Below are 18,601 nucleotides of genomic sequence, written 5' to 3' on the forward strand. Positions count from 1 at the left end.
CAATTCTTCATTGCTCATAATTTAACCCTAGCTGTAGCCGATCATGCAGGACGTCTATTCAGAAAAATGTTCCCAGACTCTGATATAGCGAAAAAATATGGCTGTGCTAGAACCAAAACTACAGCCACTGTACATATGTTGGGTTGTGAAGATGACAATATGATTTGAAGCATGCTTACTAACAGTGTTTACAGTTTAGCCACAGATGGATCCACAGACATGGATGACTCAAAACTGTATCCAGTGGTTGAACGATATATGTACAGGCTCCGTCTACAATCATTACGCTTAGTCAATTGAAGTAGTTGACATCTCTGCAACTAGGGCTTACAAATAATATAGAAAGTATCATTCAGTGTATAAAATACATCCTTGTAAGGGTAACTGCATCAACAACAATGATAAAAAACAAGAAAAATTATGCTATTTTACAAGGAAGTATAAAAGATATGACTTAAAAAGAAACTTTCTTTGGTAATAGCTCCCAAAAATGTTGGTTCATCCCGTGTATCAGTTATAGTTCAAATAATGCAGATGAAAAACAATAAACTTACAACTGAATTCAAATAGGAGCTAGGATTTAGGTGCTGAAACCCACGTTGTCCTAAGCTCCCACTATGTTCATAGCAAGAACCCCTAAAATTATTGGAAATTCTACGTAATTAGAAACTGTGTAATAAACACGTGAAATAAGAAATAGCTGCTAATATAAACCACCCTTAATTTCTAATTTTGCAAAACACTCAAGCTCAACCATTATTACAAAAATTAGGCATATACAACGCATTTGCTATATTTGTATGTATGCAGTACATGGTATAAATCCTTTATTGTTTATGTATAATAGTGTTAGTTCATGTACATAAATAAATAATACAATTACTATCATATACTATACAAACAGTACATTTTCTGTGCCAAATGATGTATATATATATATATATTATACAACTACTCATTTGGTGTATGTACACGAAGCAAACAGTGTTTAACATAAATTTATTGTATACTACGTATTAAATAGTTTTCTGTATGATACAGTTAGTGTCATTTAGTATATGTGTATAGTACTTACTGTGTGTCATATAATACTTATATAGCGCACTTAGTGAATATGTCAACTCAAAAGGCCAACATTCGCAAGCGAATGCAGTACGTCTGCCCCCTTTGATCCTTAGAATACAGATTTCAGGAGAAAAAGATATTCATAGCAGGTGAAAGGAGTATCAGTCATAACGTGCATACTTCATGAGGACAGACATGAACAGTATTAACTTGTGCTTTCTTTATGAGAAAAATATATTAGAACCTAATAAACTATGACCATATAATACATAAAATAATCAGTTTGTGCGCTAATAGAATTATCCAAAATTTTAAAAACTTTACATGTAAGTTTCTTCACTACTATATACGCAATGTCACACAACGTATGTGAATGTAACCACTATTAAAAACAAGCCTTGGTATTGTTTACACATGTCTCTAGATTCAGAGCTTTTCTTTATTATATAATTTAATATATGTTTTTACCTTTGGACCCTGTAAAATCCAAAAGAATGATACATATCCCAAATATATCAGCTTTATTCTGTAGTATAAATATTTAGAAATGGCAGACTAATTGCTCTCTTGCGATGGCTCACAGGTACATCGAGGGCTTATAACACTAAAATATCGAGTTTCGATATTCGCGGTTAGCTGAGTACACATGATGTAGCTTTATGGTTAAAACAAACAAAAACAGGTTAGAAAAAACAAAATTTTTGTTAACTATTTTGATCTTCTACCCCTGTAAATTTGCAAAAAAAAAAGAAAAAGGCATAAATCCCAAACATGCCTCCTCCAAATTATAGTCGCAAAGTTTCGCTGCGCAAAGATTCGTTTGAATTGTTGGAAACACAAGAGTGTTGCATGCTCGTGAAATTAGGACGGAAACCTAATTACAAACAGTAAAATATATTTAGGCTTATAAAACCAGTGTATGTGGCCTCGCAAGGTTTCGTTGTGTAAAGAGTTATTTGGATTATCGGAAACGCGAGAGATGCAGGCTTGTGAAATTGGACGGGAACCTAATTATAAACTGTGAAATATATCTAGGCTTATTGAACCAATGTATATGGCCTCCAAGTGTCAAGGCGATCGACTCAGAAATAAATGAGTTGTGAGCAACTGCAACGAAACATTTGAAAAGAAAATAAACATATGAAATAAAATACAATAAACATATGAAATAAAATACAATGTATTTCTATCCTTTTGGGAAAAACGTAAATACAGTTTTATTTAGTCTATATACAAAACAGGTTACATGTCATACACTGCTTATATTTATGATGCGTTGTTGTTGTTCTTTGCATGGCAGGTGTTTCTAGGCAAGCCAAGAATTTTAAAACAGCAGAATTATTGTTCTGAAAGAATATTGTGTTCCATTGAAAGAATTTTAAACATTTTTATCAAAATGTATGTTGCATCACTGTGTATTGTTTTATCTCAGTTTATTTGTGACGTATAAATTTTGTTTTGGTTTGTTTTTTATTTCGCGCAAAGCTACACGAGAGCTATCTGCGCTAGCCGTCCCTAATTCAGCAGTGTAAGGCTAGAGAGAAGGCAGCTACTCATCACCAACTCTTGGGCTACTCTTTTACCGACGAATAGTGGGATTGATCGTCACATTATAACACCCCACGGCTGAAAGGGCGAGCATGTTTAATGCAACGGAGATTCGAGCCCGTGATCCTTATATCACGAATCGAGTGCCTTAACCACGTAGCCATGCCTGGTCGCGTATAAATCTACTTTTAGACGGAAATATGAATTGAAAACAACGTAAGTGTTTTGAAACTTCATGTGAAAGCCTTTGTAAGACAATTTATTTGTGTAGAGTGCTGTAGAATTTATCGAGATATTCATATTTCTGAGGGTCGGATAGTGCCAAGTAATTACTGTGACTAGACTCTGGATCTGAGAGTTCGTTTTTAGAGACCCTTTGATGTAAAAACGTGCTTCACACTTTAGAACCGCGAATTCCCTACAGGAGTGACTGTCAACTTCCAATATTCTTTCCAACAAGAGTAGCGTTCCGTCTAGTCTATTAATTCAAACTTAGAAACAGCTATGCACAGACAGTCCGTATATAACTTTTTGTGGAATTTTGAAACAAAATAAATATCATTTTGTGTGGAAATGAAATTGTTATTTTTAGTTTTTCGAGTTACTTTTTAACATTCCCGTGAAAACTTCGCTTTCCAAAAAAAATCTTATCACGGTATTAGTACTGACACTAGCTCCAAATATTTAAGTTAATGAAATAAACTCTGGTAAATGTTTAAAAACATAACTATCGCAAGTGTAAATTACCAATATAAATGAAACGATTGTTGAAAATTTTCTTTATTGATACACTGAAAAATATGTAGAAAATACATTCCAAGCAGAATCGGTTTGTTGACGTGGAAACCACTTGGCAACAAAACCCACAGCACGTGCAATTGAAAACTACGATACTAGATTGATATAAAGCATTAAGTCACAAACGCTACACCAGAGCAACTGCGAAGAGATATGTTAACGTAATGGAAAACGCTAAGTGACGAAACCCACACAATGAGCAGCTGAGAAGCTGTCATATTAACGTGATATAAAACCTTAGGTAACAAAATCCACACCACAAACAGCTCGGAAGTGGCATATTCTTGTGTTATTTGTCACTAAATAAAATCCATACCATAAGCGACTTATAAGTGTCCTATTAGTGTGTTATATAACGTTAAATAAAATCCACATCTCAAAAAGCTGAGAAGTCTCGTATTATTTTGATAGAAAATACAATATAACAAAACCTGTACTACGAGCAACTGCGAAATGAAGATTTAATGTAACATAAAAAGTAAATAATAAAATCCACACCTAAGAACCCTACGTGAAAATAAGTTTAACTAATGAACACTGATATAAACGAAGGTTGTGGTTCGCACTTGCTCGTTTTTTTGATCTATATTGTGTCATAACCCCAGTTCTAAGTTGCTCGCGATGTGGATTAATATCAACACTCCCGTTTTCAATGGTTAGGTGTGGATTTTGTTACGTAATATCACTGAGGGAAGTTCATGTGTCCCTAATGTTTGTTCATTCGATGTTATTATGTATACTGTTATACCTTTCTCAAAACAATATATTATTAAGTCATTCGCTCACTTAGCTAATAATACAGAAATTATCAAACTTGATTTTACTGCACCTGTGTTACTATGCCTCTACCAGTTGAAATTCTTCTCTACCGATTTCCAAGTTAAACGGTGATATTGTCAAGTCAAAACAAACTTAGATTTTGTTTAATGCTGCAAGACACTTCACCAGACAGAGAATTCCTGAGAGTACAATGGTCGAAAGACAAAGTTTTGCGTTTTAATAGCAAATCTTAAAATTTCAAGAGACGCATTATCTTGACACATAGTGTTTGAAGACAAACTTTCAATTCTTAACTTTATCAGGAGTGATATTTAAGAGTATTGAGTTCTTAAAACGAATCACACAGACAGAAGAAGTTAACTAGTTAATAATAATACTTGAATGGTTATGTAGGTTATAGGTTATACCATCACTGTTATCCGACCACTACAACTTTATAGTAAGTATTCAATGGCTCGATACGACCCAGAATCTATAATGAATTTAGAAAAAACTAACTGTAAACAAGAAAAAACATCATTCACAAGCGAATGCATCTATCTTCATGCATCCACTTTATTCGATAAGATCCTCAGAAAATTTCAAAAGAAAATATTATTCAAGACACGGATCTTATAGCTGTTTGCTTCAGATTGTGAGAGATGTCATAATTTAGCTTTGTGCAAAGTTTCATCTGGATTGGTCGTAACATAAAGAAATAACAGACTGCAAATCCATATTTTTCAACCTTTAACATCTTTAAATAAAAAAAAAACGAATTCCAAGTCTATCTGCTTAGTCTGTAGGGGTTGTCACAAGGTATATTTGTGCCAAATCAGATTTAAATTGATGGAGGTAGAAGGGAACTGCAGGTTATATATGTTTTTGACCTCTGATCCCCTCAAGTTGGAGCGGAGTGTAGATGAAAAAATTTAGAAAGATTTATGTATGTATTGGATCAGGCTATAGGTGCTTCAAGTTTATAGATGATCGACTCAGAAAACAACAACAACAACGGTGGCATGTAACTGTGATCGTTAAAAAGAAAATCATATGAAATTCATATACAAATGGAGTCAAATTACCTAACAATACTTAACGATGTCAAGACTAAGCTTACAACTTAGTAAAGCTATGCTCCAAGATAAGATAAAATATCGCCATATAAATAAACATGGATTAATAACACACTTATTTTTAAACAAGAAGTTTTTAATGCTACAGACACATCAAAACACACAATAAAAAGCTTGCATAAATGACCAGTAACAGAACCATAAGAAAATATATTAAGTACAGGATTAAACGTCACCCCGAAATATAACAAAACATCATCCTAAAAAAACTACAGCCTCAGAGACACAACATACAGCTTACTAGAAGAAAAGAACTTTAAGTCAGTAGTCCAGAAATTCATTGCAATGAACTATAATACAACCGAAACAGAAAAAAACACACTAAAAACTGTTCTCAGAAACTTTAAAGAAAGACAACAGAATAATAGTTCTTCCAGCAGAAAAAGTAATATCACTGTTCTCTTGACCAAGAGAAATAAATCATCAAGCTATATATACAAACTGTAACGGCAATGACCATTAAAAGAAGATGAAGACTGATACAGAAAACAGTGTTAACAGTCTCCTTAAACTACTGAAATAGTAAAGAGTAAACTATAATCACTCCAGACATTTTATTAAAATTAACAACCAAAACTACAAATGTTCTGTAGTTAGCTTTAGAACTCCACCATTCTACTACTTAGTTAGGTATCCTGTAGAAACAATGTCCCTATTAACAGTTAATCCTCACATGTTAAGATCATTCTCCACTTGCAGAGACCACAAAAAAAAACCATGATAATCTCACAATATAAAATGGTCAGCTTCGAAATGTCCAACTTATTCACTAAAGTACCAATTCCTGAAACACTACAGATAAATTGCCAATAGCTTGAAAATGAATGAATTACAAAAGAACACATCCAACTGGTCAATCAGCATGGTAATTGAACGCATCATTTTTTTTATTAAGAGAAGTTACTTCTAAACGAAGATAAATACTGCAAAAAAACAACAACAAAGACATAATCATGGCTCATAATTAATACAAATTATCAGTACCTCTACTTAAAAGCCATCATGTCAGAGAAAAGAGACATACAATGGTGTAGAATAGTACTCACATTGGATAACAGTTTGGTGCGATACTGATAAATAATTTTTTTATTAGATTAGTATAAAGGAATAGAGAAAGTGTGAGTCATTAGCGCTATTTTTTATAAGCACAAAACAAAAATATTAATTTGAAATATTATAATGATTACAAGACGTTTTAGAGATGTGGGTAAACTTGCGCAACTGCTAATACAAATTCTTTACTGAAAAGAACGTGACAATACAGACGTGAAAATAAGTATTTGTTTGTTTGTTTGTTTTGGAATTTCGCACAAAGCTACTCGAGGGCTATCTGTGCTAGCCGTCCCTAATTTAGCAGTGTAAGACTAGAGGGAAGGCAGCTAGTCATCATCACCTACCGCCAACTCTTGGGCTACTCTTTTACCAACGAATAGTGGGATTGACCGTCACATTATACACCCCCACGGCCGGGAGAAAATAAGTAAAGACGCATGCTTAAATATAAGAGATGAGGATATAAATGTAAAAAATAGATAAAGAAGCGTGACTGGGTATAGAATGTGAAAATATAGACGTTAAAATAAGTAAAACGGCGTGACTGGTTACAAGAGATGAGGATATAGACGAAAAAATGAGTGAAGACAAGTCCATGAATATAGGAAGTAATTAAATAGACACGCAAATAGGTAAAGAAATGGTCCCACATGTAGGACTTGGTATATAGATATGAAAATAAGTAAATAGACGTGGATAGATATAAAACATGAGAATATAGACTTGAAAATGAGTAAATAGGCATAACTGGTTAAAGAACATGAGAATATGACGTGAAAATTAGTAAAGATTTGTCTCTCGATGTAGAACGTGAGGGTATAAAGTGAAAACAACTAAAGAGTCGTTCCCCGATACAAGACGTGAGAATGAGTAAACAGGCGAGCTTGGACATATAAAGTGAGGATATGATGTGGACATAGGTAAAGAAGCGTGCCTACATATGGGACGAGAAAATGCAAACGGGGAAATAAGTAAAAAGGCGTGTCTGGATATAAAACGTGAGGACATATCCATACAAACAGTTAACAAAGCGAGTCTTAATAAAAGATTTGAGGATACAAACGTGGAAATAAGTAAAGAGGTATGTCTGGAAATAGAATGTAAAGATAAAAATGTAAAAATATCCAAATAAGAGTCACTGCATATAAGTCATGACAATAGAGACGTGAAAAAGGAGTAAAAAGGCGTTACTGGTTAACATGAGAATATAGACGTGAACGTAAATAAAACAGCACGACTGACTATTGTATACAAGAATATTGACGTCAAAACGAGTAAATATTTGCCCCTGGATATAGGACGTTAGCATATTAGCATGAAGATAAGTAAAGTGAGATTCCTTGATACAGAGCGTAAAAATACAGACATTAAAATGAGTAAATAAGCATGGCTGGATGTTGTACGTGAGGACATAAACATGATAATAGATAAAAAAAGCGATACCTAGATATTGAAACATAAAAATATAGATGTGAAAGTAGGTAAATAGACATGCCTGAATATAGAATGTGAGGATATAGAAGTAAAATAAGTAAAAAGCATATCTGGATATAGGACATGAAGTTAAGCATAAAGGCGTACCTGAATATAGGATATAATGATAAAGACGTCCAGATATGTAAATAAGCTTGCCTGAATATAGGACGAGAGAATATAGGCATCAAAACAAGTAAAAACGACATGTCTGGATATAGGAAATGAAGATACAGATGTCAACATAGGTAAAAAGCAACACTGGATATTGATAGTGGAAATATCTATATGAAATGAGTAAAGAGACGTTCCTGGATATAGGGCGTGAGAATGTAGACGTGAAAATAAGTAAATTGATATGTCTGGATGTTGTACGTGAAAATATAGATGTGTAAAAAAAGTAAATAAGAATGTTTGGATATAAATGAGAGAATATTGACATCAAAATAAGTTAAAACGCTTACCTGGGCATAGGAAGTGAGGATATAGACGTGAAAATAGGTAAATAAGTGAACCTGTATGCAGGTCGTGAGGGTATAGACATAAATATGAGTTAAGCAGTGTTATTAAAATTTAGAACTTGAGAAGATATACGTGCATGTAAGAAAAGAGTCTTGTGTGGATATAGAACATTAATATATACACATAATGTATGCAAATAAGTAAAAAGGTTATTATAGGACGTGGCGATATAGAGATGAAGATAAGTAAAAAGGCTTGTCTGAAAATAGTGTGTTGGGATATAAAGGTAAACATAAGTAAGAATGCTAGTATGGATGGAAATGTGAGGATACAGAAGTAAAAATGAATAAAAAGACGTTCCTGGATATAGTACTCAGGATATGAACGTGAAAATAAGTAAAGATGCTTACTTGGAATATGATGTGAGGGTGTACTAGTTAAAATAAGTAAAGAAGCATGCCTGGATAAGCATACCCAAATATAGAGTGTGAGGATATAGAATTAATTAATTTTTATATTTAAACAGAGTAAGTTCTGGCTTGTTTGTAAGAGTTATTAACTCAGCTGTAAGAGAAGTTTTAAGTCAGGACTAGACAGTGGTAAGGGGCAGGATTAATTAAGTACAAAAATAAGATGTTTAGAAACGTTTAGTGCATGTGCATAGAAGTAGTTCTAAAAATACGTTTAACTGTTTCTATTGTAATGCTAAAGGTATTTAGAAATAAAATGGATTCTTTTAGATCGCAAATAGGAATGGATGATTTTGATACAATGGTAATAACTGAAACATGGTTAAATAATTCTAATGAGAGAAATTTCTTTAAAATACAATTTTATAAGTTATTTAATAGGGATAGAGTACTGAAGAAAGTTGGTGGAGTGTCTTTATGTGTAAAATGTGAGTTACATCCTTTTGAAATTGTGGATATAAAAGACAATAGTTAAGGGAGTGAATCCATTTGGGTTCCTATTGGTGAATATAACGGGAAAATACACTTAGTGGGCATTTGTTACAGACCACCATGTAATACTGATGAAATTAATACGAAACTTTACAGTAAAATTAAAAATTCTGCTATTAATAAAATTATAATTATGAGTTATATTAATTTCATGCATAAAGATTTGGAAATCTCAGAATCGACCATGAGTGAGAATGTTTTGGTGAGCTGTTCAAGAGGGTTTTCTTCAACATTTGGTTAAGGAACCTGCTATAAACAATGTTATTTTAGATTTATTGTTAAATTCTAATATAGACATTGTTGAGAGCGTGGAAGCTGAGTAGCATCTGGATGTAGGTTATCATTGCTTTACTAGATTCGATGTTGTTGTATTTTGCGTATAGAACTTACGAATAATTAAAGTTTGAGGACAAATTTTGAAAGGATGCGACAAGAATTGTTTGTTGTGCATTGAGCAGCTGAGTTATTTGGAGACACTGATCAAGTGTTGAAGTATCGTAAAAATAAATTTTTAGTACTCAAGATAAAAAGAAAAGGGTAACTGCAAGTAAAAAACCAGGTTGACTCACAAGTTGTATAATAGATAAAATTAAAGAAAAGCATCATAAGTTTAAGAAATTTAAATTTATTAGTATTACAAAAGATTACAAATAGAAAATAAAGAATGTTGATCAAACAGGAAGTTAGGACATCAAAACGAATGTAAGAAAACAATTGTAAAAATTAACAGTAAAGATTTATTTAAGTACATCAAAGGTAAACAAAAGGAATGAAAAAGAAAGGCTGTATCTGATGATTAAGATATGGCTGGTTTATTACATATTACTTTTTCTTCGGTTTTGCTAACGAAGATTGAAGCAGTATTCCAAATCTTCAACAGTTGACAAACATAAACGAAATTGAACAAGATGACTGCATTAATTCTGAACTGGTTAAGAAAAAAATCGAAAGTCTAAAGAGGTTGTAATTCATTATGTACTTTATTGGTTAGACTACATTTGAAGTATTACACTGCTGGCCAAAATCTTAAGGTCAATGAACATAAAAAATATGCATTTTGCATTGTTAAACTCAACCTCTTTTTTGAGTAGAGCTTCGAAAGATGAAAATAAGAAAAGGGAAAATAAAAATAAAAAACTTTTTTAGTATTTAATAGGGAAAATGTGAACACTATGAAATTAGCCTAAATACTAGTTGCCCAAAAGTTTAAGACCATACCAAAAAGAAGTCCTAAACAGGGTAGGAAATGCCCAACAAGAGATCTCAGTAGTGAGTTGCAAGGCCGTCGTTGCGAATGACTGCAAACATTCGCTTTGGCATGGTCGAAATAAGCGTTTGCAAAAGGCTGGCTGGAATATTATTCCAGTGGTGAAGATGGCTTCACGAAGATCATGCACTGTTTGGAATTGACGTCCATTTCTATAGACTTCCCTTGACATCCACCCCCAAACATTTTCAGTGGGGTTCAGTTCGGACGAACACTCTGGATGGTCCAAAAGAATCACGTTATTCGCCATGAAAAAGTCCTTTGTCCTATGGGCATTGTGTATTGCAGCGTTGTCTTGCTGAAAGATCCAGTCATTTCCACACAAGCGAGGACCTTCAGTCAATAAAAATGCTTTCTCCAACATGCTAAAGTAGCCAGCTTCTGTTTGACGCCCCTGTATAACCTGGAGCTCCATGGAAGGAGAAAGCATCCCAGATCATGATGGAATCTCTTCCACTGTATCGTGTAGAAAATGTCTCCGGTGGGATATCCTTATCGTGCCACTAACGTTGGAAGCCATCTGGACCATCCAGGTTAAATTTTTTTCTCATCAGAGAACAAAACCTTCGTCCACTTTTCTACGTCCCATGCTTGGTGTTTCTCAGCAAATCTTAACCGAGCTGTTTCGTGGTGTGGAAGGAGGCATGGCCTTTGAAGACATTTACGGTTTTTAAAACCTTTCTCTCGTAGATGCCATCTTATTGTTCTTGAGCTGCGTTCTGCGTCCTTTAGGGCCTTAATCTGGTTCGACGATCGGCTGGTGTCTTGCCGGATAACCCGTCGAATCCTCCTGCTCAACGCCGGCGAAATTTTCTTGGGCCGACCACTTGAAATTCTCGTTCCGTATCCCTCAGGGTCTTTTAAGAAATTTTCAACAGCACTTTTACTACGCCCAATCTCACCAGCGATGGCACGTTGACAGAGACCTTCCTTTTGCAGCTCGACAATTCTGCCACGTTCAAACTCTGTCAACATTTTAGCCTTTGCCATGTTTATACCCAATGTAACACAGGCAATGTCAGTGGGAGATGTTGACAACGCTAATGCTTGAACACAAATGACTAAATTTCGTTACGTATTTACCGATTAACGCATCGTTTCAGTATGGAAACAAGGAAACATTTACAAAATATAATGCAATAAATAATCTGACTTTTATTTAGGAGAAACAGACATCAATTAAACACACGAGTAAATTAACACCAGAACCTTTTCGCACAGGTACATAACCAAAGGGAAATCAATAACCATAAATTTACTGAACATAATTTAACCATCTCAGATCATGAACCTAACACAAACCAAAAAAGTTGTTAAGCTCTTAAAAATCAGTTTACATTGACATATAATTAACAGATATCAAGCCACCTGCTCATTACTTATTTCACGTCTAATTCACACTCACACTTACTGCATCCAGGTTCGCATCTTTTCCTATTTTCACGTCTATATCTTCATTTCTTATATCTAGGCACGCCTTTTTACTTATATCTATATTCTCACATTTTGTGTCCAGACGTGCTTCTTTGCCTAAGCTATCCTCAATTCCTACATGCAGGCACGTCTCTTTATTTATTTTCACGTCTATATTCTGACATTCTATATCTAGGTACATCTGTATACATACTTTATGTCTATATTCTCATGTTCTCTATCCAGGCACACCTTTCAAGTTATTTTCATTTCCATATCCTCAAGTCATATATCCAGAAATATCTTTTTATACATTTTCTCATCTATTTCCTCATATTCTGTATCCAAAGACACCTGTTTATTTATTTACACATTTATATTCTCACGTTATATATCAAGGCACGTCTATTTATTTATTTTCATGCCTATTTCCTCTTCTCCTATAACATAATATTAAAGTCAACGAGGGACTAGTGGCCTGTTTTTGTCGTCCCATTCTTTAAATTAAAGTAAAACTACAAAAGAAATAAATTTACAAAAATCTTAAAGCCAGCTCTTATCATTGATATAGTTATTGAGGTTTCTTTTAAATGCACTTTAATTTACTACTTCAACAACATCTGAAGGCAACCCACTCCAGAGACTAACTATCTTAACTGAATATGGCTTTCTATGTTGCCAAAATTTATACTTGTGCCCTTTAGTCCTGTTATTATCACCGTTAAGTACAAAAAATACAATATATCGATCAATTCCCTTTACAATCTTAAATACCTCAATCATATCTCGTCTAACTCTTCTTTTGTTTCAAGAGAAAACAATTTCAGATATTTCAGTCTCTCCTCCAATGATACTCTCTCCATCCAGTGCACCACTCTAGTAACTTCCTCTGAACCCTTTCCAATAATTCAATGTTCTTCCTAAGGAAAGTGGTCCAAGACTGGTCAAAATCTTATATAGTGCACTATATTTTGTAAATGTTTCCTTGTTGGGTTACTTCCTTGGGTGATATTTATGTTATGTATTGGAGTTAGCCTTTGCCATATTTATTTAACGATGATTATGTTGTTAAGGTGGTTTTCGCAGTGTTATGTTGTTTGTTAGAACTGGAATTTCTGTTTTCAACCAAGCCCATAACATTTAAGGACCGATGTTTGAAGTCTGTTTCCAAACGTTAAGAGGTTGATTAAGCGAATTACCTAATTGCCGTGTTAGAAGAAAATTGCTTGAAATCTTATTAACTATCTTTAAATGTTTTTAAATGAAATAAATGTGCGAAATTTGTCATTTATATTGAAGAGAGTTGAAGTAATATATTTTAATACAGATTTACTAATTACACGTCTTTTGCTTACGAATATTTAATTCATTTGTCCCTTTACAAAAATCAAAAACATTCAGTAAGACAAAACCTAACGGAAGATCTAAAAGACAAAAATATGATTTTTGTGATAGCTTTCGATTTTCAAAATGTAATTGTTGATAATTAGATAAAATTAGCAACGTTCTTATTTTAAATTTATGAAGGTTAATAATAAAGACAAAATTTTATATCCTACCTTACCGTTTTGTTGCTATTGTATTGAAGCAAGATTTCATTCGATAAAAGGCGTGTTAGGTGTAAATATTATTTGTATCTTTTCAGTTACCATCTGAGTTGTCTCTTTAATAAAGCAGAAGCCAAACTTTAACCGCGTTTCTACTTTTTATATTATATAAGGTTAAAAAATAATATATCTTTGTGGTGGAAAAGTCTTTCACTCTAATGAGAGAGAGAGAGAATATTTAAAATTATAGGTAAGGTACAAATCACATTCATATTTGTGTTTCAAAATGATATGAATTAGGTTCTCTTTGTATATAGAAAGTTTAGGCTTAAATTTCAGATATATTTCACAAGTAAAATTTATGAAAATGTTTAGCTTTGTTAGGAGTTGGTTTATGGCGAAAGCTCAGAGATATGTTTTATTACAATTCAGATCTTTTTATTTTACTTTTTGAGAAAATTTATGAAATCAGTATCAAATGATATTCGGCAATTAATGCAACGTACTTTTGAGGAATTTAAAAATCTATTCGTATTTAATGTGTTGCAAGTTTGTTTTTTTATGCAATAAAGAATTATTTGTAGTTTGGTACATTCGCTACTAATTTTATGAGAACTGATAAGACGACGATAGGAATCATACAAATTTAAACCGTATTTCCTTACTTTCAGCTCTTTTTACTCACGTTAATAGAAGAACTAATTGTAGCAGATCTTATAAAGGATAAAGATTTAGATAAAAAAAGACTGTCTACGAAAACCAAATGTTATAGTTCTCACTAAATTTTAATTCAAAGACCACTTTCATATTCTAGATGATAGTACACCAAAATGTTATAAAAATATGAATAAGAAATCTGATTTTTGTATGTAGAAGTTTCGTATGTTATGGACAACAAAATTATGAATATTTAAATGTACATGTTGGTAGCATTTTTACATTATACGACTTGTTTTAGTTTGATCCAATCATGATCAAACTATGCTATTTATTTATCTGTGTAATATGCACGAACAAGTGAATACAATTTTCATGATTTCTTTAAATTAAAAACTTTCATCATTTATTTTAAATTCGGGTTAGATTTTGGTGTGATTTTCAACTAACCATAACACAAGCATTGTTCCATGTTCACGTTCATCTATTTTTCACTCAAATGGAAATTTATTTTCCGCGTTTCTTCACACTTCTTCAACTAAATTTTTCTTCAAATTTTCCACAGGATAGCAAGTGTAAAAACTGCCCTGTTCGCATGCTGTTTGAAAGAAGCTTAAAAAACAAAACACGTGAAATCATTTAATGCATTAATAACAACTGACATTATGTTTATTCACGTATAACTGAGTGACATTTTCACAACTGTTCAGAAACGTTTATAATCTTTTTGTCCGTAAGTACAAACATTAATATGTAAGATTTCTTTACGGCTGAATCAAAGAATCAGAAATGTTTCATATGAAAGTAAATGAACTTAAAAACTTTCTCTGCCCTATAACTGAGACAGAGCAACATTTCATCCTTCTCCAAATTCTTAATATCAACTACACCGACAAAACCACAACCACAATACGACATCATATTTTGTCATTTAACTAATATCTGTTACAGTGGGAATATCTAGTTGAAATAAAGCTTGAGAAAGAAATGCAACACTATTTGAAAATTAAGTATTGAACATGATTTACATTCTTAAGCCATGAATTGAACACTAAATACACAGCAACACTGGCGTCTTTTTTTTCTGTCCCTCTCTTTTGGAAGTTGAGTAATTGAATAATGGAGAAACACAGCGCAAATATTGTATATGAACTTAATTAAGTTTATATATATATATATATATAAAGAATATATAATTTGAGTCTTTCTGGAATCAAAGTTACTCAGCCTCGAATATATTTGGTTAAATCAACCAAACTCCATCATATTACATTGTTATAGTGACTTTGTTTTTGTATTTAACAAGTTTCTTTTATAATGTAATGACATTATATGCCCGTTTTGACATTTTTGTATTATGTTATGTACAACAGGAACACCAACAGCCCCAGTGTGGGAGACACGTAACATTAATGTTTTCTACAACAAGCATAATAACAATAAAGCTCACAGGGACACACACACACACACACACACACTCACTGGTTTAGCGGGTTCAGGCCCTGGAACAAACAGTCGTATTATAGGACATTTTCATCTCTGTATATTAAAACGATATACCAAACAACATTTCTTCCGTTATTCGCCAACAAGCAGGTTCATTTTTTTCGTAAACAAAGAATCAGAGCAAACATGTGCGCCTAAGAATATTTAACTGTTTTTGTTTGTTTTTTATTATTCAGTGAACCCAAGGACGTGTGACCCTAGATGTCGTCATTGTTGTACGAGGAGGAACTCCAGTCGCATTGGTGTTCATGGGATCAAAATTAAAGTCCAGATTTCCATCTACACTTAATTCGTGTCGAATGACTTGATCCACATCACATTCCAAACCCCCTTGAATCATGTCGAAGTTCAAGTCAAGGTCATTTGGCAAAGCGTTATTGAGAGTAAGAAGATGGTCTAGTACTTCACTTGCGGTGCTACCTAGAGAGGTCGCTGTGGTGTTGAGGCTTTCTTTTTGTACCATTGAAGGCCGCATGGGATATTCCCTAACCAAGGGAAGACAATAGCTGTTTGGGATAGTTTGTCTGCTTGGGACAATCCCAAAAGAATTGTGCTGCTGCACCAATTGATCCAAGTTGTGACTGGGCGATAATGACTGGGTGGTATGGGCGGGAGGAGGCGTTTGAAGATTGGTTAGGGTATAAGACGCCCCATTCAATAAATGTTGAGGACTTCGTTGCTGAGGCTGTAGTGGCGTTAGGGTAGGGCTGTCACTGTCCGATGTGTGGTAGGAGCCATGGTAATCATACCCGTAGCTACCAAGACTGTAGCTATTATTATTAAGTCCAGTGGACATTTGGCCTGTTGGGCTGGCTCTCAAACCACATTCTACCAGGTAAGACCTTTCCCCTGATCCCAGCTTCATTGTTTCGGCCAACGAACCTACCAGCTGATCAGTTCCATACCTGTCCATTCTCCCAGGGGGTGGTCCATAAAGTCCCAAAGTACCAGAATTGTTCAAATCAGAGTTCCAAGGTATGGGAGATAATGGTGGGACCTGGCTGTCATGCATGTCAGTTTCCACAGCTGGTATAGGTGAGAGCCGACTGCATGAGCTGGCATTGGAAGACGCACGAGGACGGAAATCTGAACTTAGCTGAAAGCCGTGATGTACAGGCGACTCAGGGAAAATATCTAGACTTTCAGAGATAGACGAGCTAGGACTGGATGTAGGTTCTAGTCCGTTACGTAACGCTTCCACCTTTTTCTTTACCCGACCACGCTTTTTTTCGTACTTCTGAGTTTCCATGCTGGTAGCTCTTCGTCGAGCAGCCTTCCCGGGCTTGGCATCAGGGTTTATCATCCACCATGAACTCTTTCCCGTGCCCTCGTTCTGCACCCTCATGAAGCGATTGTGAAGGGATAAGTTGTGGCGAATGGAATTCTGTGTGAAATTAGAAAGAAAAAATTAACAACAGACACTTAAAAAAAACTATTAATTTTGCACAGCTGTATGTTTGTTCCAATTGCGATGTGTTTATTCTTTAAACAAATAGATATAAATAAAAACGAACACTGAAATTTGAAAACAATTGTGTTTATAAACATCCTTATATGTATATAGATATACACACTCACACACACACTCACAAACATAGATTTTTTTTTTAATTTACCAATGAATGACAGACACGTAGACAGTAAAAGTACAAACATGATAATAAGTAGATATGGCAAGATATTTAAAACATCTAACCCAACCAACGGGAAAGAAACAACATCTACACTGTATAAGCCGGATTTTATTGTTGAAAGTCACAAGATTTACCGCTGTCCCACTCGGGGCACTTCGTAAGCATGACATGTAAGATTTCTTTTTTTGGTTGTTTACTGCGAGTTCTTTCAATTTATTGCAATTCATATATGAGAAAAATTATGAATGACAATATCAAATTTCCTGTTAAAGAAATTATATTATTGTATAAAAAATACAGTTTATACAAAGTGCGCTGTATTAGAATACGAACTGTTTTTTCTAAGAAACCATCAGTGAAAGCAAAGAATATTTCAACCACTCTATATCTATCATATCTGGTGCCAGCGAGGCCTTTCATCCAATAGCAGGGCTCATCAGGTCGACTAGGATATGACAGACATAGCAGAGGTTTAGGCAATAGTTATATTATGATATAACATCATTCGAAACACCATGAAATAACTTTTAGTATAATGTTTTAACATTATACTGAATATAGAAGATGTCCTAAATTCAGTGAATATGTGATACTGTGAAGAAAATTAGCCCACGTTAGTGTCATTGTTAACCAGGTTACCTGTGATCTAGTTAACACATTTGTGAAGTAGTGCACTTGGTCGTTGTTGAATCACACGTGAAACAGTTTCGAAAATCTCAAAACGTCTTTAGAAGTGATTAGACACCACTATAGCTAAAATTGTAACAACAGTAATGAGTCAAATTTTTTGAAAACACTTTTACACTAAACACAGAAGAACGAAGTGACATGGAAGTGTTTGTCGCTTTTAATAGTCTTTTTGTGGCGTGACTTCCAACCACTTGCCTTGAAATAATATTAACCATACATGTTACGAGGCTCGAGCAAAAGAGGAAATGATTATTTTAAGAGCATGAAAGTCAGAAGCCAACACCCACTTTTTGTGAACGTATTCATCCTGTTTGTAACACCGTAAGAACTAAGAATAGATATATATAGTTCGTTACCACTGGTAAAGATGCACAGTACTCAGTTGTTTAAAATTAGCTGAAAATGTTGATAAAATCGTGTTGGTTAAACCTTATTTCTGAACAAAAAATAACATTCGAATGAAATTGATTTACCCACATAAAAATGTATATATATCTATATATAATTAATTTTCATTATCCATAAATATATGGAAATTAACTGCAAATTTTTAAGCCTGTGGTATACTTATGTATCTGTGTACAATGTACAAACATTAAATTACAATGTTTGTAATATTTCTACGTTCGTG

The 18,601-nt window shown here is 33.8% G+C and overlaps 2 protein-coding genes across 6 annotated transcripts in view; one reads left to right on the forward strand and one right to left on the reverse strand.

Annotated features, from left to right (window-relative positions):
* The window catches only part of RpL24 (ribosomal protein L24), a 399,722-nt gene that overhangs the window by 141,832 nt on the left and 239,289 nt on the right, over positions 1-18,601 (forward strand). The gene's annotated exons all lie outside the window — the stretch shown is intronic.
* Positions 14,779-18,601, reverse strand: part of LOC143241055 (forkhead box protein O-like) — a 43,450-nt gene continuing 39,627 nt past the window's right edge. For all 5 annotated transcript variants that reach the window (XM_076484522.1, XM_076484521.1, XM_076484519.1 and 2 more), the window contains one exon: positions 14,779-17,030. In XM_076484522.1, the coding sequence (XP_076340637.1) occupies positions 15,819-17,030 (1,212 nt within the window). In that variant the 3' untranslated portion in view covers positions 14,779-15,818. The remainder of the gene's footprint in view (positions 17,031-18,601) is intronic.

This window comes from Tachypleus tridentatus, chromosome 13 (assembly GCF_004210375.1).
Source record: "Tachypleus tridentatus isolate NWPU-2018 chromosome 13, ASM421037v1, whole genome shotgun sequence".
Taxonomy (NCBI): Eukaryota; Metazoa; Arthropoda; class Merostomata; order Xiphosura; family Limulidae; genus Tachypleus; species Tachypleus tridentatus.